Source organism: Aspergillus chevalieri, chromosome 1 (genome assembly GCF_016861735.1).
Source record: "Aspergillus chevalieri M1 DNA, chromosome 1, nearly complete sequence".
Classification (NCBI taxonomy): Eukaryota; Fungi; Ascomycota; class Eurotiomycetes; order Eurotiales; family Aspergillaceae; genus Aspergillus; species Aspergillus chevalieri.
The window spans coordinates 1,306,958-1,330,237 of record NC_057362.1 but is presented as its reverse complement, the minus strand read 5'-3'; the positions used below and the strand labels follow the sequence as shown (position 1 = coordinate 1,330,237).

Sequence of the window (23,280 nt, the reverse complement as noted above, 5' to 3'; positions counted from 1 at the left end):
TCGTCATAGCCGACCGTTGCTTGATTAGTAGTATCTGTCTGCCCTGTATGGCACAATCAAAAAAAAGGTGGTGTTAGTGTACGGGGTATACAAGGGGTATAAAACTACTACAGGACTACTCCGGAGTACTACGATGACATTCTATGTCAGATGCTAAAAAATTCAGCCTACACTGTACCGATACTCGCAGCGGGGATGAGGGGTTGACAGCTGTTTTGAATATGCATTGCATAACTGCAGGTTGTATATTGCAGCTATCAGCATGTGAATGTAGAGTTTCAAGGATCGTACCCAGGATTACAATCATAGATATACTGGTAGTGGAAGTAGAGGAGTAACAATAGGAGGAGGCCATCCGAGTGCCCCGAATGAGAACCCCGTATACAACACTCCTATACGGAGTGCTACTATGTATGTAAAACAACAACACAATTGACATAGGGATTTTAGACCAACGTCAATCACTATAGGCTTCCAATCAGATGCCCTATTTCTCACTGGTCTGCAGACAAGTACTCCGATACATCGCAGTTGAGTGCTGTCAGTTCATATATGATATGAACCACCCCCCGGAGAACAAGAATACAAATTCTGAGTCTTTAACTATACTCATACGTCTTATCCATTCTTTAAATATAAAAACTCAACTATATATAACAGCTCTAGTGGTGATAGTCCATAGTATCCGGGGTCACTGCGGAATTCCACTGGCCCCGTCCCACTCACTGACCACTCTTTTCTCCTCTTCCTCTTCTTTTCCTCTTTTCTCCTCCAACTCACTCTGTTCTCTTTTCTTCTTTAGAATCTTTTTCTTCTTCTCTCGTTCTTTTTCTTTTTCTTTTTTTCTCTATTTTTTTGATATCTTTTTTTTTCTCTCTTATATCTTGTTATTTCCCGTCACTTACTGTGATAGTCCTCCCTGCTGCTTTTCGATCGGTCGCGACCCGTCTAGCCCACGATGGAGGGTGGCCAGACCTCGACCTCGTCCAACTCCGGGCCCTCGGGCAACTCCAGCGATTTTGTACGTCTCTACTATGCTCATATTCTACTATCTCTCAATAATACTGACAATGGCAGGTGCGAAAACTCTACAAGTGAGTTCTTTTTCCACCCCGCTACTTTTTTTTTTTTTGCTGCCTTTGTTCGGCATTGTCGATTTCCGGCGTTTTCGGCCCAACACCTGCGACGCGACCATGGATCACATCAATAGTTCGTGTTCTGACTCGTTTTAAGGATGCTCGAGGACCCATCATATTCGGAGATCGTTCGTTGGGGTGATGAGGGGGACAGCTTCGTCGTCCTGGAGGTAATTTGCGCCCATTTCGCCCCGTTCGTTCCGCTGGCAAGAAAGTAGACTGACCGGAGGATCTTTTGCTCTAGTGCGAAAAATTCACCAAAACCATCCTGCCAAGACACTTCAAGCACAGCAACTTTGCCAGTTTCGTTCGCCAGCTGAACAAATACGATTTCCACAAAGTCCGGCAGAATAACGAGGAGAATGGGCAATCACCATACGGTCCCAACGTAGGCGACATCTACTTCTTTCCGGACGTACAATGTTCTAATAGTGTATAGGCTTGGGAGTTTAAGCACCCTGAGTTCCGGGCAAACAGCAAGGAATCGTTGGACAACATTCGACGGAAAGCGCCGGCGCCCCGTAAACAGGCTCGCGATCATGACGACTCTGTCCCGACACAGCAGATCGATCTCTTGAACCAACAAATCGTGGCCCAACAACAGCAGATCCAACACCTGTCCGACCGCTACGCTCAACTCACCGTCGATCATCAGCTCATGCTGCAGGAGGTGATGCGCGTGCAAAAGACGGTCCTCAACCACGAGAACGTCATTCACCAGTTGATGACCTACCTACTGTCCGTCGATGCCCGGCAGAGACGCGACAGCAAGGCGGCTGCCCCCTTCCAACCACAAGGACAAGCTGGTTCGACCCTGAGCCCGTCCCAGGTCACCCCGATGGAAGATGAGCCATCATCGCCGCTTCAGCAGGCCTCGAAGCTGCTCAACGATTTGCACTCCGAAATGCAGTTCAACCTCACCGGTGTCGATCAACTTGGCGAAGCCAAACAGACTCCCGTCGTATCAACGCCGACTACCGGAATGGTGCGTGCACCGACGACTGGCGCCAATTCCAGCGCTTTGGTTTATCCCACCACAACGCCCAAGATGAATGGCGAGATGGATACCGTGGTTTACCCCGTTGGTGCAACCAATGGTATTGATCCCATGTACAGTGAGCATGTTAACAATGTGCCATATCCGATGCCACCCAAGCCGGAGATCGAATCCAGTGATGCCCGCCGGCAGTTTCCTGATAATCGAAAGAAGAGCACCAACGTTGACCCGGGATGGATGCGCAGCCCGCACATTCTACTTGTCGAGGACGACGCAACGTGTCGTCAAATTGGTGGGAAATTCTTGTATTCGTTTTCTTGTGTAATTGATACTGCGGTATGTTTGTCTCCTTGGTATTATAGAACAGTCCACTAACCTGTCGCAGTTTGATGGTCTCGAGGCCGTGAACAAAATTCAAGACGGTTCGAAGTACGATCTAATTCTCATGGATATCATCATGCCCAATCTGGACGGTGTCTCAGCCTGCCACCTTATCCGCCAGTTCGACCGGACTCCTATTATCGCTATGACATCCAACATCCGGAGTGATGATATTCAGCTTTACTTCCAGCATGGTGAGTGCGCTTTGTTACTGATGCCTGTTTTCATGCGGCTGCTAATTAAGCTAGGAATGGATGATGTGCTTCCCAAACCGTTTACTCGCAAGAGCTTGCTCGACATGCTTGAGAAGCATCTCGTCCATCTCAAGTCTATTCCGCAGGGCATGGAGGCTCCACAACCTGCGCCTGCGGTCACAATGGCTGCGCAAGGCTCCGCTGCTCAATCTGTCAAGGAGGACAGTTCCCCCGGTCAATCGCCAGCTGCGTCCATGAGTAACTGGCAGTCACCTGGCCAGTTCCATGGCATGGCGGTCCATCCCAGTATTCCGCATGTACAAGGGCAATATGCTGCCGCCACGCCGGCTGCTCCAGTCGCGTACACCGTCGATCAAAACGGTGTCCAGTACCCAGCACCGGCAGTGGCACTCGCCCCAGCCGGAGCGGCGCCAGCAGCAGTACGGCCACCGCACCGACGACAAGTATCGGAAATGTCCAGCGCTCCAGATAACCCCAACATGGCGAAGCGACCGCGCATGTATGCTCAGCCTGCACAGGCGATGGTCAATCCGGTGCAAGCACGGACGGGCTAGTCTACTTGATTCATGAACGTCTAACGCGGCATTCTATTCCACTTCTATCTGCACATATACACCTCGCGTACAAATTTGCTTCAAGCATTCGATTCACTCATACCGTCTCCGGACTACGATTTATTTCTACTGCGAATATTCTTACATTGTTCTCCGGGAGGTTTTCTCATTACATTCTTTGTGACTTATAGACTATATGGGGCGTTCAGCGGAGCTCTGGATCGAGACTTTGAGGACTGGCAGCGTGAGATGTTTTTATTTATATACTCCCTATGGGGAAGCGTTTGGCTTTTTGGTGTACAAGAATTGGGAGTGGCGGCGTGAGTTTTTTTCTTTTTTTTTCCTTCCCCATGTATCTACCTGCATTCGATGAACAAATTAGTTGCATCCATATATTGTGTGTTACTATCAATAAGTCAATAAGCCCAGTAAGGCTCCACACGAGCGGCAGGGACAGATTCGTCAAACAAACCCATGAAAGAAAACAAAAATACAAGGTCTGCATTCTCCACGCGGTCTAGACCTTGACCAAGGTCGAGTCGAGGGTCTGGACTTTCGGGGGCTGCGCGGCGTCATTGTGGCTTTTCACGTGATTCACGTGATTCTCTAATTGCAAACACTGCAAAATACACAAATATCGCAAACAGACTTACCGCCTGGCAGAATCAAAGTGGGATGGAGATGACTCCGATGGCTTGGCGGAGTTTTCTGTGAAAGAGTCGCGATTGGGTCAACGAGGTACCTGTGAGAGAATTAGATTATTGTGTTTTATCCGCGAAGATTTGTTGCCTTTGACCTCGCGACTGTACGGATAGAGGTAAGTACCATTTCCCCGCGTTGTGCATTCTCCGGTCGCCCACACGGAGAACTAGTTTGCTAACTTCTTTGGATTGTCGGCAGCAACTATGGCCCCCAAGAAAGGCGGTGGTGGCGCGCCGAAACAGCGAAATGCCGCAGAGGAAGTCGAGGAGACACTTCAGGCCGTTGTATGTTTGCCCCTGCACCCCAGATCTCGATATCGCAGATCGACAGGCACAACGCGGCGCGGGGCTGGAGGCTGACTGGTTTAGGTCCTGGCCGATACTTTCGAGACAAGATTCGAGCCATTTACGCTCGACAAGCCTAGGGTTAGTTCTCTTTCCTCTTATATGCCCGGGGTAAAGGTTGGTGCTAATGCGATAAACGAATACAGTGTCTACTGCCGTTGGCCAACACGCCGTTGATTGAGTATACGTTCGAATTTCTTGCCAATGCGGGCGTCGAAGAGGTGTTTCTCTATGGAGGTGCTCACTCCGACCAGTTGGAGAAGTATATCAAGTACGTGAGGGAAGGAATAGGGTGTGGCTGTGACCAAGCTAACTTGTGACACCAGCGCATCGAAATGGAGAGCACTCTCGTCGCCGTTTAAGCAATTGACCTTCCTCAAGTCCACGTCTACATCGGTCGGTGATGTTATGCGAGATCTTGACGGGAAACATGTCATTACAGGAGACTTTATCGTCGTGAGCGGAGATGTCATCAGCAACATGCCGATTGAAGGAGCCTTGGCCACGCACCGAGCCCGCCGTGAAGCCGATAAGAACGCGATTATGACCATGGTCCTGCGCGAAGCTGGCCGGAACCACCGAACCAAGTCCTCGTCCGTCTCGCCGGTGTTTGTCGTCGATCCGACCAAGGACCGTTGTCTTCATTACGAGGAGATCGACCACCACGCAGAGCAGTCGGAGCATGGGGCGCGTTTGAACATCGATACTGAGATTATTGCTTCGCATCCGGAGATTGATATCCGTCAGGATTTGATTGACTGTAGCATCGACATTTGCACGCCCGATGTTTTGAGTTTGTGGTCCGACAGCTTCGACTATCAAGCGCCGCGGAAGCAATTCTTGTTTGGTGTTCTGAAGGATTACGAGTTGAACGGTAAGACCATCCACACGTACATCATCAAGGACCACTATGCGGCAAGAGCACGGAATCTTAAGGCGTACGATGCCATCAGCAAGGACGTCATCTCGAGATGGACGTACCCCCTCTGCCCAGACACGAACCTGCTCCCCGGACACAACTACGAGCTCCGCAAGAGCAACCTATACCAAGAACAGAACGTGACATTAGCGAGGTCATGCGTCGTGGGTCGTCGGGTGGTGATCGGACAAGGTACCAGTATCGGCGAGAAGACGACGGTGAAGAACACGGTGCTCGGGAGGAACTGCAAGATCGGCAGGAACGTGACTCTGAACGGTGCTTATATCTGGGACAATGTTGTCATTGGGGATAACACGATTGTTAACCAGGCTATTGTTGCCAATGGTGCCGTGGTGGGCAACCAATGCAAGGTCGAGTCGGGGGCGCTTCTCTCGTACGGAGTTAAAATTGCCGATGGAATCACCATTGGCGAAGGGATCCGTATTACCAAGTCTCCGAAGGAAGATGATGAAGTTGCGCCTGAGAGCGATCCGGCGGTCGTCGGTGCCGGAGGCGAAGGATACGAGTTCACCCGTGACGAAGACTCAGACGACGAAGAGGACGACGCAAGCGATACCTCCTCCGGCCTAGTCTATAACATGGCCAACCTCTCCCTCTCCACCGAATCCATCTCAACTCTGTCCTCTGAAACCTCCGACTTCGCCGGCTCCCGCGCAGGAAGCTACGGCACTTCCGTCTCCGAAGAAGAAAAAGAAGACCACTTCGTCCAAGACGCCGCCGTCAGCCTCTACGACGGTCTCCGCGAAGGCGTCAGCCCAGACGTCGTGCAACTCGAGCTCGTCTCTCTGCGCATGACTGCCAACGCATCTGACAACCAAGTCCGCCGCGCGGTGGTCTCAGCCTTCATGAAACGCATCCAGAACCTCATAGACGAGAGCCAGAAATCCGCCTCCCAGGCCGTCCGTGACATCTTCGGCACGTACCGCGAGATCGTGGAGCGGTGCATGTTCGATCGCGAAACCGCAGCGAAGCCGGACCAGGTGGACCTACTACTCCTACTCCAACAGGACCTCGTTACCCGGCCAAAGGGCGATACGGTACTGCTGTTTACAGCGAAGGAGCTTTACGATCTCGAGTTGATCGAGGAAGAGGCTTATGAGCAGTGGTGGGATGATGAGCGGTCTAGCGGGACGGAGGATATGAGGAAAATTAGGGTCCAGACGCAGCAGTTTGTGGACTGGCTTGCCAATGCCGAGGAGGAGGATAGTGATGAAGATGAGGAAGAGGAAAGTGATGATGAGTAGAGTGATTTGTATATGCATTATGGGTTATGGTTATGAAGAAAAGGAGTTCAGATAGAACAAAATGCTACCTCGCAATGCAATCAAGTGCCTATATACAATGCCACCACGTCGACTAGAGCAACCTTTGCTGTGGATTCCGTCTCCGCAACTCTTCTCCAGCACCCTGCCGACTCTGCCTCCGCCACATCCCCATATACCTCCCACCCAACCCCAACAACTCCCCATGCGTCCCCCTCTCCACAACTCTGCCCTCATGCAACACCAATATCTGGTTCGCTTCCGTAACAGTACTCAAACGATGCGCAATCATGATCACCGTCCTCCCCTTTGCCAAGTTCCCCAACGCCTCCTGCACATGCCCCTCCGTCTCACTATCCAACGCAGCAGTCGCCTCATCCAAGAGTATAATTTGCGGATTTTTAAGAATTGTCTGCGCAATCGCAACGCGCTGTTTCTCACCGCCGCTAAGCCGCAGTCCCCGATCACCGACTTTCGTCTCGTAGGCTTCTGGGAATGTCATGATTTTATCATGGATGCAGGCTGCTCGGCAGGCATTGTGGATGTCTTCATCTGTGGCGGAGGGGGATGCGTAGCGGAGATTGTAGAGGAGGGATTCATTGAAGAGGGATGTGTCCTGCGGGACGATGGCGATGTGTTCGCGGAGAGAAGCGATGGTTATATCCTGGACGTCATTGTTGTCGACGAGGATCCGGCCGGTTTGGGGGTTATAGAAGCGGAAGAGCAGGCGGAAGATAGTCGACTTCCCGCCTCCGGACTCGCCGACTAGGGCTGTTATTGTGCCTGGCTCGCAGTGGAATGATAGCCCGTTTAACGCATTCTTGTGTTTCCTCGCATCATACGCAAATCCAATATCTTCGAACGTAATCCGTCCCTGGCAAGCATCCATAGGTCTAGCAGACACCCTATCAACAACCGACGCCCTCTCCCTCAACAACTCCAACAACCGCTCCGAATTAATCATAGCAGTCTGGATATACCGATAAAACGTCCCAAAGTAACTCAGCGGCGTCTGTAGCTGCGCCATGTACGTGAGCAGAGTCATGAATTGGCCCACTGGCCGCTGGCCGATGGAGACCTGGTACGCGGCTATGAAGCAGGTGAGTAGCAGGCCTAGTGTAAAGACTGTGTTTTGGGCTGCTGTCATGAAGGACTGCGCGTAGAGGGAGTGGTATTCTGCGGATTGGAAGGTGGAGACTGCTGTTCGGTAGCGGGTGTGTTCGAGGAGTTCGGCGTTGAAGTGTTTTACTGTTTCGTAGGAGGAGAGGGAGTCGTTTCTGTGTCGTTAGCATGCTATCGTGCTGCCAAGTGAGGGTACAGGGGGGAGGGCTCACTTGATGGCATTCTCCTGCCTGTGGGCATTGACCTGTTTTCTTCGCATTTCAGCCCTCCACTGCGCTATGCGCACCGTGACATAGAGATAGAAAAACGTCACAATAGCAACAACAAGCCCATAATACGCATCAAACGCAATCAAAAAGTACCCCACCGCAACCCCCAGATCAATAACCATAGGCACAACCTGGAACGTAACCTGTTCCAAAAACGTATTTACGGAATCACTCCCCTTATTCAACGCATAAAGCACCTCCCCAATCTTCTTATTCAAATGAAAATCCAAACTCAGACCGTGCACATGCTCAAACGACGCAGTCGACGTTTCCATGTAAGCATATTGACTAATTGGGATCCAGAGATATGAGCGCAGGGACTCGAGAAGGCCCTGGCTGCCTTGGAGCCAGCGGTAGATGATGTAGAGGCAGATTTGGAGCCAGGGGAGGTGGATATTGTTTCCTTCGATGGAGAGGGCCTCGGTGATTACGCCGACTTGGTATGGGACTAGGACGTTAACGATGCGCTGGAGGATTAAGAGGCCAAAGCAGATTATGACGATAATCTGAAGGCGCCGGGATTTGGAGGGCCATAGGTATGGAAATAGTACGGAGTAGCCGCTGAGGTACTGCCACCAGGTGTTTGGGGCAGTTGTAGGTTTTTCGGGGGCATCGTCACCCTCGTTGTTCTCGGCCCCAGCCTTTGTCTCAGAGTCAAGAAGTCCAATCTGCTCCATTGGACTATCTTCGCGAGAGCCCTCGGCCGAATTCGCGCGGACGAAATGCAGCACGTACAAAGCAACCAAGAAAACCAGAAAAAGAAGTCGAATAACACCGGATATCACCTCCAGCAATTCCCACTTTGTGATTCTTTCGCGCAGAGGACCGCCGAATGCATTCCCGACGATCGGATCATGGTGTGTATTGGTATAGATTGATAAAGAAGTAGCGACTATGGCGAGTTCGAACGGAATCGTCATGGACCAGGGAATAAATTGCGCGAAAGTTGGGGCGGGATTTGTATCGAGCAGGGAGAGGAAGATGATGACGTGGGAGAAAAATGATCCCACGACGTAGATCTATACCGGTTAGCCTTGGTTGCTATTTTCCAGCCATATGAATTGAAGAAGCTCACCACAGTCGCTTGTCCACACCACCATCTCTCCTCATGGCCCGCAATAGCATGACTGATATGGACAGAAACATCCGCCACAAGGGTCACCAGGACACCAACCACAAGCCATACGAATGCATATCTTGCACTAGAAGAAAACTGATGCTTCTGAGCATCTGCAATCTTGTGTATCGTACTTCTCAACCCCTTGGACAAGGGCTTTTCCTCAAGACCACACCGCACTGCGCCGCCATTTTGGGAGCTTTTAGCGATCAGAACCGAATTTGTGATAAACCCGATCAAAAATACTAGCAGTGTAGCAGCAGGGTAGCTAAACTGGAGGTATTCACGGAACTGCCGGGTTGTGTATGTTGGGTCCATGGTGGTCGGTCAGTGGTCGGTGATGGATGAGTTACATACCCTCTCCCTTATACATTCCTCCCGGAGGGATGTCGTACAGAATCTGCTATGCTATTATTTCCAATGCCCGGGAATAATCATAAAAAGGGGATTTCTATGTCTTTGTGTGACGCTGCAAATAAGGTAATCTATCAGAGCAAGATGTCGCGTGCTATGGCTCGACTGAAAACAAGCGCCATATATACGTGTATACTTGATGATAAAGGTATATCGCCGGATCGTGTGCGTGCCTAGCTACGGTGTACTACCTTGCGGTACGCATTGTTTTTCTACGACCGTTACGCAGCTAGGGCTAACAGGTCCACCGGGCCGGTAGACATGCTAAATAAACATCCGTTTGTTACATATGCTTGGACTTGCAGCATGTAGGATAGTTAGCTACTAGTATTTCCCGTAATTTTCATGGGATTGCAGACTAAATCTTGCGCGGAAGATTCTGCTCGGGTAATCATGGTAGCTGGAAGAATACGATTGGTGTGAGAGGTGAGCACCCGTAGCCATAAATCAATACGTGGGTGATTTCTGTGCAACCTATCATTGGAGTCTTAGTAGAAGGCTCTAACGTTAGTCTCTTATAGACGCTTGCAAAGGTGCGAGATTTCCTCAACTTCCGGGGAGTTTTAGAGTCTTCCATATTTTGGTATCTAATCCGACTACTAGTTTGGTAGACAGAGCAGCCGCGATTTAAGCATCTCATTAAAGATTATCGACAATGAAAGCAGCCCAAGATTGTACTTACTGGGTATGAGGATAGCGGTAGTGAGGTGCAGGGTAAGCTCGAAAAGCGTGCCATCAGAAGTTTCCTCATTTATCAGACGAAGTATCGACTTTTTGCCATGAGCAGGTAGATTATTATTGAATGTATTGAGGACTTAAACCATATCATCTGAGTAGGGCGTAGGCATGGAGGCAGCGGAGTGGATCTTCTGTGGCAGCGCTGATTACGCTTTCATCTGACGAGAGCTCAGCAGGGATGGATTTGCTCGTAGTTGAAATCAATGAAGCGATAGCTTCACCAAACCAGTCATTCCCCCAATTCTAAAAATATTACCTAGAAGAACATGATAGGAGAAGAGCAAGCGAAACACGCGCAGAAATCTGCTACTATTGGGGGCAAAGAGGATGCCGCGTGCTACTCGTGCGGTCACTCTTTGTTCAGAATAAGTGATACCAGAAATACATAGATCTGAAAGCCTTTAAGATCTTTAAGACCTGACTATTGCATTATTTGCCACGGTATCAAACAGTTGTCTCTCATTAGATAGAACGAGCCCTGATTCCTGACAGATCGTAAGTCCAGCTAACGGAATCACCAGCGCATGAGACTTTGCACCCATTAGCATCGCCGTATCAATGCTCTTTTATTCAACTTTAAATTGAGATCCTTATCAAGATGTCTGGCTTCGCCATTGGCGGAAATAGCGTAGCGAGACGTATTCGCGAGCCCGCATCGGTAATAAAACCCACATGGATTCAACGCTATTCTATTTTAAAGGTGATCTTTCAAGAAGTTTTGCATTTTCTTACAAATTTTCTCGTCCAAGCCGTTGTGCTCCATGAAACATGGTATGTTATGTTTATCCGCGCCAGTCTGGATATTTGTACTCACGCTTGAGCAGTCAATCCCGGCAATTGCCAGCACGGTACCAGTGTACCAAATTAAATCCTCTCTCCACGAGCTTGTAACGAATATAGTCTCCTGTCAATCCACAAGATCTCTTTCAGAAACCGACAGAGCACTCTTTGAGAATGCCGAAGATAGTGACTATGTTATCGCCATTGACGAGACAATATTCCACTCCCCGAGGCGGCCAACCCAGCGATAACGGCCAAATGAAATTAAGGCGCGACCAGATTGTTTCATCCGAAGACAATTGAAGGAAAAGGATAGGGATGTTTCTGAGGTGAAAGCAAATCATGCTCCCGGGATGGCGTTCGTGTTTGGGGGTTGATTTCCGGTGAGCAGAAGAGTGATATTTAAGAGCGGGTGAACGAGCTGATGCAGAGAAATATTCCGGTGAATATTGATTGGTGGGATGAGAAGAAGGCAAAGGCTCATTGTGCTGCGTTACCAGAAGGGTTCTCAATCCCTGACGATGGCAATGTTCGGGTTGTAGATGTTGATGGTGTCGGGGCCTATCCTTATGGAGGGACGCATCTTCCTACCACCGGAGACATTGGAGAGACTGTTGTGAGGAAGATAAGTCGACAGAAGGACGTGACTAAGATTTCCTATGCTATCGCAAGTCCGTGATTGACAAATAAGTGCATGAACTTTCCAAATTCAATTGTCCAGCGGTCACGGTAAATATTGTATGCAAATTCGAGTCATCGAGAGCCTTGATAATCCTCAAACCACTCCAGTTGTGCATCCTTTACGCTTGTGTTAGCCAAAATTAGGCCACGCAGCGTCAAACCCCGTATCAAACCCAGATGACCAAGTCTCATCGATAAATGGCCATTGCAACATATCCGTCTCCAATTCTTGAGCGTCCAATATAAACTGGTCATTAAACGGTAAGCGTGTTTGAGTAGGAGAGTCAGTCTGGCCCCTGGGCAGCGTAATGTGGCTCGTATTCGAGGACGTCTCATTCCGCGGACGAGAAGACCGTATATCCCCGTATTCATCTAGAGTCCCTGCCAGCGTTATATGACCAGGGCGGTCGCCTGAAAGGGCATGCTCCTGGTTATTCCTAGCCGTTTCGTAGAACTTGTTTGCGTCCTGTGCAGCCCGCCACTACCGATGGTTAATCGGTGTAGATAACGTGGAAGTAAGTGGACTTACCCAGTTGTGGCCGACCGGCCAGAATTCGCACAGCCGCTCAAGATATGAGAAATTAGCTTTTTTCTCTTTCTCTGCGCGTCCCTGTCCACCCGGATATTGCAGTGGTGATACAGTTCCGTACATATTGATATGGGCAGCTACAAAGACGCTGAACCCGGCATATGGTGTGATAACAGGCGCTGAACAGGTTTGCAGAACTGATAAAATACCTCCAATATTCTGTGCTGCTTCAAAGAGACGGTCAATGGCACCTTCGCTCCAAGTGGTCCCGTCTAAGCTAGTTGAAGACTGAGGATCGTGGCGTGGATCATGGATTTGCTTTAAGCTAGACAAAAGCTGATCCCGATAAAGGAAGAGGATGCTTCAGCAAGTCAGTTACTTTGTACCTCAGTTGACGGTATTCGTGAGACTTGGAGAATGATGATCCCCGTGCCTACCTCATGAAATAAATCAGGTTGATATAAGCAAAGAGCTCCCCATATCCGAGAGCAACATGCACCTGAACGCTGGTAGCCGGGTATTGAAGAGTCGAGTCTTGCAGGGACCTCCATTCATCTAGCTCTTCTTTAAGGACTTGCCAGGTTTGCTGTGGTGATGATAGCGCCGTCGTCGTTAACGAGACTCGACCGCGACGACTCTCATTAGCAAAACGTAAGATGCGCACGAATATATCGAAGCCGCGCGTTACGACCGTCAGGCCGTGTTCGATAGTCAATTTCACGCACAGCGGGGAGCCTCGAGTAAGATCAGCGGGCATCAATCTAGGTGGTCCCCGGCGGCCGAAATTATAATCATAATCGCTAACCGGTAGGGGGACAGAAATATGACGAAAGGATAGGGCAAAGTGCTGACGAGCTCCTGAGCTTAGCTCGCAATCTTGAGCAAAGCAGACCCAATACGTGCGGACAAGCTGCTCATACTGGATTTGAGAAGCATGAAATTCATCTGGATTGTGCTCCATACTATCGTCCGCTGTCTTTAACAGCGACTGTATCATATAAGTTGCCATTCCTAACAGTGTCAGTGATATATCAATTGAAAGAGATGGTACATACATACCACTATACATCCACGCTTTATATGGGCGCCCCGACCCCCACTCATAGAATACAAGCATCACCGAAGATTGTGCCAGGGATAGTGAAGGAGATTCGAAGGCCTTGTGAGCCAGCTCGGATCGTGCATATTCTGCATATGTTTCGCCAGAATCCAGATTATGCTCCGGGAGGAAGCGGGCACAGAGGGAGAGCAATGCGGCCACGAAAACCGGGTCCACAGAAGAGGGATTGGTCGAGATGTTGGCAATAAGTGACGGGTAGTGAAGAAAGTTCGCTACAGGAAATTTCTTACGGTAGGTATCACAGGCGCTGATGAGGGTGGACGGAGATAGAGAAGCAACCGGGTTGGAGGACGCAATTTGGGGGTCATCATCACTGGAGCCCATGGCATCGACGGTAAAAGTGTCGACTGCAGCCCTAGAAGCGGATTTTGTCTTGCGCTGGACTCGCAATGAGTCTACCCGTGGTCGTAACGGCGACGCCCGCGGATCTGTGAGCACACAACCATGTCGATTTCCTCGTTGACATCGACGGCATGGAGGATGACCCTCATGGAAACATTTGACTTTCGCTTTCCTACAATCAATTTCAGTGGAAATGCGCAGATCATGACAATGGATTTACATACCGACAAGAATCGCAGGATATAGAAAGGCGCATTTTTCTTTTTTTCTAAAGCATTCCTCGGGAATAACAACTAGAATGTGAGTACCTGTGAAATCGACGCCGAAAATGACCGCCAGTGAGGCCGTTTACGGCGTCATTTCCACACGGCGTTTCAGCGACCGGTTGCTGCTTGAACGATTTACACACGTGATCCGGCCACTATTCTGCACCCGCCAAGCCCGTTTTTCTTTGTAGTACCGCACCCCGTGCTGTTGGCTTACCCTGCGAACCTCTTCGACTCATGATCGAATCGCTGCCGAAAATGGCTTCCCTCGCTGCGAAATACAGCTGCTCCCTGATTCCTACAGGCTTCCCTGGGCGACCGTATAAAATGTCACTTTCTCTCTTCCCCTTGTCTCCTTTTTCTGGCCATCTCTGTCTCTTGTCACGCCTCTCGACGAACTCTCCTTCCCAACCCAGCCTCAACTGTTGCGAGCACTGCCTTCAAAACTCCCTTTTTCTTTATTCATATTATATCTGTTCGTCTCAATGACGCCGCCTCCTCTTCCTCCTGCGAACCCCGACGAGCACCAGTACTGGACCGATCCTATCCTGTGCGAGGAGACTCGGACCAGACTTGAGCATTTCCGAAATCTGGGATGGCTTCCCCCTAACTACAAGCCCAGGACACTTGAAGGTCTTGCAGTTGTCGAACGGTACTGGCGAAGGCACGTCATCCCTTCACTCTCACGGTGGACCAGAGGATGTTCCAATAAAACTAACAGCCTGCAGATATTGTGCACATTCAAACGAGGACTATGTGGAATATCTACTGTCGGAAGACAAAGCCATCTATATGAACTTTCTTGACTGGATGTCAAGGACCTCGCGTGAGAAAAGACTTCAGACCTATGATGAATATTGGCGGCGCTTGTGCCAATACTTTGGCTTGTTTGCCCGCCGGCCTGTAAATCATCATGTTCATGAGCAGATGCGACGAGTATGTTTAAGCTTCCTGTTCCATTCTTACACCTGGATACTCAATAGACAACAGTACCTTGAACAAGTTTTTCCTGCAGAGCGCAAGATCAATAGGCGCGTGAAAAAGAAGAGCACACTGGACATAGATGATTTCTGCGTCCTTTTACGCCACCACTGGGTCCATTCTTCTTTCTTCCGTCATGGGAGCATGATTATCCAGCAAGCTGTGATCATGCTCTGGTCCTCCATCACAGGGACTCGACCAGGCGTGCTACTTCCGCAGCGAGATGCTACAAATGATCCCAATGCATCGCAAGATGGCTCGCTTTCGCTCGGCCCAAGAAAGCGCAAGCGGGGTGATTCGTTTAAGAGTGATCTTCCTCAACGGATTTCACCCGACGACCTTCCCAACACTATATGTTACAGGGATATCGAGCTCTTTTACCTCAGAAACCCAGATGATGGTCGAGACGTTCTCTGTGCCATCATTGAATTTCGTAATCTTAAGGGCCGGCCAGAGGGTGCTGATGGGTAAGTTTTCCCAATTTTTTTCAGCAAACTTTAATGTCTACTGACATTGCTGGGACGAAGGACGAAGTTCTTCATGCATGGAGATTATCAATTGGCATACTGTCCAATTGTTCAAATTGTGTCACTAGCCTTCCGCGATGACGCTTTCGAAAATGAGCTGACCCCTGAGTTGATCTGGCGGATTAAGGTTCCGAAGCGTACCAGAGCTCTTCCGCTTCGGTGGAAAAAGGATAAGTTGAACCTTCCCCTACTTCGACGTGTGGTTCGAACTCAGTATGGCTATGGGGTTCATCCGACGCTACCAATGACTTATGACTCGAGCCGGCTGGCACTCAAAGATCTGGGAGAGGATGGAGGATTTGAGGACAACCTAGGTCATTACAACTTCCGGCGTTGGACTGCAAACGAAGCCAATCGTAAGTATCTCTGCATGTGACCGTATTGCCCTTCATAGGACCTCTGTGATTCCGATGGGTATGGGGGCTTTAAATGAATTATTGGATTTACCTAACGTGCTTGGAACAGGCCACTTTACCAGTCAAGAGCGGAAGAGGGTTCTTGGCCAGTCCGGAGACTTTATTTTTGAAAAGCATTACCAAGCGGAATTTATCCAGCGAGATCTCCAACATGTGGTCCTCCTTCGGCCCCCTCAGGAGGGTCTTCTTCAGAGAGCAGCGGGCATGCTTAGGAACAGAGATCCACTGGCCCCTTCAAACATTACTGACGAGCAGCTACGGGCTATTCGTCGACATCCTGAAATTCTGGAACTCAGGCGAGAGAAACGGGAGTTAAAGGAAGAAATGCGATCCCTGGCTGGCACCATTCAGAACGCTCGAAATCACTTCCCTGACCTCTATCAGAGGCATGACGAAATCAGCAGGAAGCTCACCAAGTTAAGAAAGGCCCTACGAGATAATACTCGGCAGACTGCCAGAAAAGATTATTTCCATACGGCACCCGTACTAGAAATCGACAGACAAATCCAGCAACTCTTGGGTAAATCTGGTGCAGAAAATTGTGATGATGACAGTACCAAGGATGGCGATGAAGATTGGCAGCCCCCCATCCCGGATTACGTTTTTCCTGAAAGAGCTCGTCTAGTGGAATCATTCTACGGTCCGGAGGGAGAGTGTTTTGACGAGGATAGACTACTTGCAAAACGTATCCAAGTTACTGAGGACCTGGTCGCACTCTCGCACCTCTGTGAACCAAATCGTCGAGGCAAACGAGCCAACTGGGATGGGGACGATGAGCAGAGCGAGACATCTGGGGGAAAGGAAGCCTTCCTGTCAGAAGAAAAATCCCCGGAGTGCCCCATGGATGTATGTATCATCTGTTGCGGTATATCCCGCCGCTCACCTTCTAATCCTCATCCACACAATTTTCCATCAAAAAGGAAGGATTCTCTCCGTCGTCATCTGATCGGTCACCTTATGAACGCACACGACGGAGTACGCTGCACCTGGGAAACTTGCAGCAAACTCCCTACTTTCATCGATATTGCTGAATTTTTAGCACATGCCGCCAATATTCATCACTATGACCTCCATATCAAGCTGGAACGTATTCCCAAGAGACAAAAGCCGTCTCGGGATGAAACACCGTCTTTCAGCAGCTCCAGCATGTCGTTAAGGTCGAGCCGATCGGCCACCGAGACTCCCGCTTCCTCCGTTGGTATTGAAATAGGGAAGATTGACCCACGTTTACTTGCAGCCTCGAATACCAAATACAATGAGACCTGCCGTCGGTCCCAACGATTGAACCCTCATTGATAGTACAAAGCAATTTTGTTTATAGTTTGTAGGTAGATCTCGAACCTTCTCATGTGCCGAAGGCTGGTCCTTAATACAACATTTACCTTTTTATATAAGATCATATCACTTAAAGCAAACGATGCTCAAGCACTAAAAACAATGCACTACCAACACAAACCATCTAACGCTAAATATACGACTTAGAAGAAGGTGATTGTGATCACTGTGCCTGGCGCCACGTCTATTCCCTGATGCTGCGGCTGAACAAGGTGCTATCTTAGATTGCTTTGCACTGGAGATTTCTCGTCACCTCGTGACCCGCTAGCGCCGCAGGCTTGCCAGCAGCAGCACAGACTATTGGGCAGATTTCGGAGGCGAGATCTTAGTGCCGCAGTCACCCTACCCCCGCCTAAAATACTAGGCACTGCGGCGCTAAGTTGAGCTCTGCGTACGTGCACCCAATAGTCTGTCATGGTGACAAGCATCACATGAAGCCGATCAAATATTCATTATTTAATGTCAGATTACGATGTTCAAAAGGTACAGTACAAAGAACTTAGAATAGTCCCAAACCGATTTATAGCCCGCTGCTGTACCTCCCGCAGAACCCGCAGCTCTAGGCGGTTGACGCAATAAGCCAATGACAGCCCTTCTTCTATACTTGGCATGGTCGACTGCGGCGCTAAGGCTTTTGCTTTGACCTCAGCAAAGCCTCACTACGTCAGCAAGACTAGAACTCACCACCCTACCGAGATTAGAGCACTACAGTGGAAGGTTGGGCTGTCATCCGACCCGGCTGCCATTGAACAACTGGCTAGGAAAAATAGGAGGGATCAACGGGCGGCCCTTCACGACAGACCTGCGCATAGGTAGCCCCGCATAGTGTGATGCAGTGATCGAGGACGGGACAAACACCATCTTCATGGCTGTCACGGCCACCCCATTCATCAAGAAGATTGTTCAAGACCGCCTTTTTTTGGAAGGTCTAGTATTAAATTTGAAGAGCAAGCATTTGAATCAAGCCTCACCACTCATCAGCACGGATACAAAGCCACATCAGGGAGGTTAAAGTTGTCGATCTAGGACGATGGTGGAGACCAAACCTTTTGGTATATTGAAGAGAATAGGAGGATTGTTGAACCTCAGCCTTGGCGAATCTGTTCTCCACATGTTGACAAGACCAAAGATGTTACCAACAGTACCCGCACAGCTGCTCGGAAAAGGCGGCTGGATCGGTGTATGAATAAAATTCTAATCCTAATCCTAATCCTTATGTATGTAGTGGTGAAACTGGTTTTGCATCTGTCTGTATTCTTCAGCGGGTTGCTCAAGAGCTCCAGGTTCCCTCCCACCTTGCGATCGGTGCTCGTCTTGGACAGTCAAGTGATCCAAACACAGGTAATTGTCAGGCACTTAAGTGCAATGAAGAAAAACATTCACAGAAAGCCAAACCAGACCAAACACAACTGAAAAGTAACCCAAGAAAGTGTTAAAAGACACAGACGAATGTCTTCCCCGACTGAGCAATCATCCTCAGAATAGGACTGGGAGTCTAATGCAACTTCCTTCTTGTGCTGTTTACCTGACAGCATCTGCTCCTTCTGATCTCCTGGAGGTTGACGAATGTGTGCGTCTGTATCCTTGCCCATTGGCGTCATCTTGGTCGGATACCTTGACATGTATTGGTTAAGCAATCAATGGCAGTTTTGATGACACAGGCCACCCAGTAGGCGAAGAGTGCCCTTACAGTGGAAATCTCGTTTTCTTTGTGTTCTCCGCTTCCATAGATGGAATGAGGATGCAGCACTCTGCTTTTCTTCGTGGTAGCAATATCGAATTGCTTATAACGAAAAAGAGTTTATAGAAGAAGTTCGTATGAAGACCTTCAAGGAAAGTGCGTGTCTTTGATGAACAGAGGACTGATGTTGGTAGCACGAAGGTTGCCAAAAGCAAGGAGTTTATATATGTCAGGAGGATAAAATTTATAACACTTAATTTGCCAAGGATATCAGCTCAGTTGACCTTAGACATGCCTAGGAAGAGGCAATGCAGTGCCAGAAGACCGTGGAAACTACAGGGGTGGGCCTTATTCCATGAGCCACTGCCTCAGGGCATGGGGCGCTAGCGCCTCAGGAGCTTTAATGTTTCGGCCTCGGGAGCTTTGGCCACAGTAGGCCACTGCTTTGACACAAGAGTAGGTTGCCCTGAGGCAGGCCGTCAAGGGCTGCAGTTCTAGCGCCGCAGTCGCTCTGTCTGCGGGGGAATATGTTGGTCCTATTGGCCCGTTGTCAATGTTAGTCTGGTCCAGTCCCACTTAGAATCTACCCAAGTATCCGCCGAGAGCCTTGTCGGCCCGCAGCGGTCCAAAACGACGCAAATGGAGGGCCACTGTGGGATGTGCCTTAGTGGTGGCCCATTTTTTCTGGCGATGGTAGCAGGAGGCCAATGAAGCCTCATTGCTCGATTATTGGAAGAGTCACTGCGGCGCTAAGACATCATTCGCCTCAGGGCAACTACCGAAAACATTTTCAACCCAATGGAAACTCGCCTCATTAAGCCAGCGAGACCAGGCCCAGCAGCATACCGATACTTGAGCACCGCAGTGAACTATTGGGCTACTTGATCCCTACAATGTTTGCTGGTGCAGACACAGAAAGTCACATGCGAGCCATGCACGAACGTGAAGCCACGATTTCTTTATGTGCACACATATGATTGATCAGTATAATTGAATGGTTCGGAAGCGGAGTCATGGTTTTGGCAGTCATTCTGGTACATCCGCGCTGATAGAGCACACTCTGTCAGTAGGCATATATGAATCTATTGTGATCGCATTAGGAATGAGACGATTGTCCTAGAAGGTATATATTTCTATGAGATGTTTCACATGATTCCAGCCCTCTTGTCTGGCTTTTACTTTTAAGTGGACCCTCACGTGGCTAATTTCCTCACAAGAGGATTCTCACAAGAAGGCTGCCCTCATAGGAGAGGCTTTTTGATCCACTACTCCCAAGTCATTTTAGGCCCTATGATGCTCTAACCATAAATGTATTATCGTGAACATCTACATATGATATAACACACAAAAAGGTCTCCATATCCTGTAAGATAATACAAGAAGTGTTTCTCATGGGTCAAACTGCTCTGAGAGAAACCTCTCAGAGCAACATGGCTCATGTCTGCCAAACCATCTCATGTTGAGCCACATATTCCTGGTAAAGACCTAAAAGGGTATTCATGTTCTCTTCAGTGCTGTAGACGGTGACGTTTGGTAGTAGACTTGGGTTCAGTCCGATTCAGGACTCGAGAGACCAACGATAGAAGCTTCCTGTCCTTGACAAATCGGCCCTCGGCCGCGAGCTTCTGCTCTTCATGCTCAGAAATCAGGAATATAGCATTATTGCCGTCGACGGTGGCTGCACGATAACATTGGGCAGGGCTGAGGCTTTGTAGTTTCCAATCATACAGGGAGTAGTTCTTCCACGTGTACTTCCTCGCAACTCGTTCCACCGGCGATGGATCTGAAGGATCCACTTGGAGACGGTCTGACTGCTTCCACTCCTCTTGTTCAAAAGTCCAGAAGGAAATCTCAACAAGAGTTGGTGGTGGTGCTTCCATCATGGTTAGAGGACCAGCATCATCTGCTGGAGGATTCTGACTTTCGGGGTTGCTGTCCCCATCCCGGGTAGTAAGTGCTACAAGTTCGAGATTCTCCGCTGGGGGCTCTGGCTGTCCTTCAAGGCGAGACCCTGGCGAAGGGTCTTGAGTAGGTTCTGGAAGAGCAGCCTGTGCTAAATCTGGATCCCTAGTGTGTGTCACCTCCGTCAGTTGCTTGTCAGGTGGTCTCGCTGGTGAATTTTGTCCTTCTTGAGGTCTAGGTGATAGATCCGGAGCTGGCTGCTCTTGGTTAGAAAGACCAAGCTCTTCCTCGAGTCGCTCACGTTCTAACTCCGCCTCCAACTTTTCCTGCTCTTCCTGGGCCCTCATCAGTTGGTCAAGGTATTCCTCCAAGACCGGTTGTTGCCCACCTGTATCGCCAACACTTGAAGAATTGCCATCCTCAGCTTTCGTGGACTGTCGCTGTGATGGATGATCAACTTGCGCCTGCTCCTCAAGACCCTCGTCATGATTCTGGCCTTCTACCGTTGGTCTGTCTTCTGAGACCCGCTCAAGCGGGGTTGCTTCCAGCGAAATTCTCGTGCAATAGCTAAAGGTATCTGCTTCTCCCGGGCCGGCAGGGCCATGTGTCGAGTGCAGCGTAAGGGCGGTCGCTGGATCGAACGGTATTGATTCATCTTGGAGACCTTCGATAGGAAGTTCCGGGGATGAACGTCCTTGGTCGGACATATCCTGATCCGAGGGCTCCGTGCTCAGCCATTCTAACTCCATGGGCTCTTGGTCGCTTCCGGCCATTGGGCGCAATTGACGTCTGCGCATCTGAGCCTTCCGCGTTCGTCGTCGTTTCAAAACCTCCCGTCCCCTTTCGCGCCTCAGTGACTGCTGGCAGCGCAGAGTACGTTGCTCCCTATCCTGTCGGGCCCGCTGGCCCTGTGGCTCTTCTCGGTCTTGTTGGGGTGGCTCCCTTGGCAAAGCAGCTTGCATAGCAAATCCATGGCCGCCGGATGGATCATCCTCTGTGACGAACAACGGCGACCAAGGCATATCCCCAGGAGACCCTCCGGTCGGGTCGCTGTCAGTAAGTCCAGGTTGTGTAGGTTTTCCGAAGAAGGCGAAATAGACACAGCGGCGGACGAAAAAGCTAGTGGTCGTGTCGCTAACCCCAGCATCATCGGCGTGTAAACGGTCCAGGAAGAGCAAAGGGCTATCTTGCTTATGCGTTCGTATTCTTGGCATCCCGCAGCGAGCCCGGGGTTTCATGGCGCTGTCCGCAAGAAGGTCATGTCCCATGTCAGGCTGATCGGGAACCGCCTCTGCGAAACAATCGACAATTCGACTGACCAAAATATCAAACTGCTGGGCGTCATATCGGAACCGACCAGGTTTCCTGGCTTGCAGCAGAGCCGCTTGTGCGATCTGGTGGTCTGGGGAACCATCAATTAATGCATCGATTTCTGGGGACTTGAATCCGAGCCGGCGAGCAAGTTCAGCCATCTCATAGATCGCTCTCTCATCGGCTTTGGCACGAGCTGGCTTTGCCAACAGGTCATCATCCTTCTTTGGGTCCGGGGGCATCAGAGGGTAATGTCGCATTGTATACAGCCACACCTGCAAGTATCCCCTCTCCAGACGCTCCAGGTCGGTCGCACGCTGACGCCGGAACGTGGACTCAGAAGTTTGAATAACACTCTCAGCTTCTGAATTTGAGGATGGAATAAAAATTGACTTCATAGTTTCCCAGACAGACTCAGTCAACGGGCCAAACAGTCGCTTCACACAATGAGCGCAGCTTTCCAGGTACTTGAAGTCTTCAAAAAAGGTGTACAAGGACGGAACCAGCCCGTCAAAATCCTTCATTCGGTCCCATATAATCCTTCGTTCTTCATCGCTGAATTCTGCGAATGCCTGGCCACTCAAGACCCGCCCACAGGCTGTTTTTCCGTCGGTTCGGGATTTCCCCGGCGCCAACAGCTGCAGTGCATCGATGGTATCCCGATCAATCTTTTTCATTAAAACAGGATCCGATCCAACCAAGGATGACCAGAAGTCTTCGATATGGTCTAGGTAGGTAAGGATCTCCTACAGAGCGGTGAGCAATGGGATCAGCAGGGCGGGAAACAAGCCCTGGATTTTGAACTCACTTCAACACAACCCGTGGCGATCAACCGGTGGAGCATGCTGATTCTCATCCCATGTGGCCAAAGCCCGGGGATTGGTAGTAATCGATCGAAAGCCCGCCGAAGACGACGGTTTTTCTTATTGTCCAACTGATCCAAGCGGTCCTGATTGCTGGGCGACAGTCGAACAAACCACCGCTCCCGGAAGGCTTCATTGCCCTCGCCCTCATACTGTCGGATCTTGCGATATATCTCTCCATCAGTCGGCTTCTTCTGATTGGCATATTCTTCTACCAGGGAGGTTCTCAGTTCGTTGCCGATATCTACCTTGATGGTCAGCGCTATAGATATTGAAGAGATGATTTTTACATGCCGTCCAAGTAGAGATCTACCGTCCACCAGCGGTCAGCTGGGGGAAGCACCTCGGCCCCGGC

At 49.8% G+C, this 23,280-nt stretch overlaps 6 protein-coding genes across 6 annotated transcripts; 3 read left to right on the top strand and 3 right to left on the bottom strand.

Annotated features, from left to right (window-relative positions):
* Window positions 1-1,794: 1,794 nt before the first annotated feature.
* Window positions 1,795-3,283, top strand: skn7 (putative stress response transcription factor SrrA/Skn7; the record flags this gene model as incomplete). Its single annotated transcript, XM_043279653.1, has 3 exons — window positions 1,795-2,469; window positions 2,519-2,708; window positions 2,763-3,283. 3 exons carry the CDS (start codon window positions 1,795-1,797, stop codon window positions 3,281-3,283), a joined length of 1,386 nt encoding a protein of 461 aa, XP_043131592.1.
* A 905-nt stretch (window positions 3,284-4,188) lies between these two features.
* Window positions 4,189-6,513, top strand: ACHE_10471A (translation initiation factor eIF2B catalytic subunit epsilon; the record flags this gene model as incomplete). The annotated part of the gene is made up of 4 exons (XM_043279642.1): window positions 4,189-4,269; window positions 4,354-4,410; window positions 4,476-4,600; window positions 4,656-6,513. The coding sequence occupies 4 exons, from the start codon at window positions 4,189-4,191 to the stop codon at window positions 6,511-6,513; spliced, it is 2,121 nt and encodes a 706-aa protein (XP_043131591.1).
* A 112-nt stretch (window positions 6,514-6,625) lies between these two features.
* ACHE_10470S (uncharacterized protein) lies at window positions 6,626-9,357 on the bottom strand (the record flags this gene model as incomplete). Its single annotated transcript, XM_043279631.1, has 3 exons — window positions 6,626-7,808; window positions 7,866-8,941; window positions 8,998-9,357. 3 exons carry the CDS (start codon window positions 9,355-9,357, stop codon window positions 6,626-6,628), a joined length of 2,619 nt encoding a protein of 872 aa, XP_043131590.1.
* A 2,425-nt stretch (window positions 9,358-11,782) lies between these two features.
* Window positions 11,783-13,625, bottom strand: ACHE_10469S (transcription factor domain-containing protein; the record flags this gene model as incomplete). Its single annotated transcript, XM_043279619.1, has 4 exons — window positions 11,783-12,133; window positions 12,182-12,542; window positions 12,619-13,192; window positions 13,241-13,625. The coding sequence occupies 4 exons, from the start codon at window positions 13,623-13,625 to the stop codon at window positions 11,783-11,785; spliced, it is 1,671 nt and encodes a 556-aa protein (XP_043131589.1).
* Window positions 13,626-14,394: 769 nt separating this feature from the next.
* On the top strand, window positions 14,395-17,129 carry ACHE_10468A (uncharacterized protein; the record flags this gene model as incomplete). Its single annotated transcript, XM_043279608.1, has 4 exons — window positions 14,395-14,573; window positions 14,638-15,357; window positions 15,418-15,773; window positions 15,883-17,129. The coding sequence occupies 4 exons, from the start codon at window positions 14,395-14,397 to the stop codon at window positions 17,127-17,129; spliced, it is 2,502 nt and encodes an 833-aa protein (XP_043131588.1).
* A 3,228-nt stretch (window positions 17,130-20,357) lies between these two features.
* ACHE_10467S (uncharacterized protein) lies at window positions 20,358-22,918 on the bottom strand (the record flags this gene model as incomplete). The annotated part of the gene is made up of 2 exons (XM_043279597.1): window positions 20,358-22,808; window positions 22,871-22,918. 2 exons carry the CDS (start codon window positions 22,916-22,918, stop codon window positions 20,358-20,360), a joined length of 2,499 nt encoding a protein of 832 aa, XP_043131587.1.
* Between the last annotated feature and the right edge of the window lie 362 nt (window positions 22,919-23,280).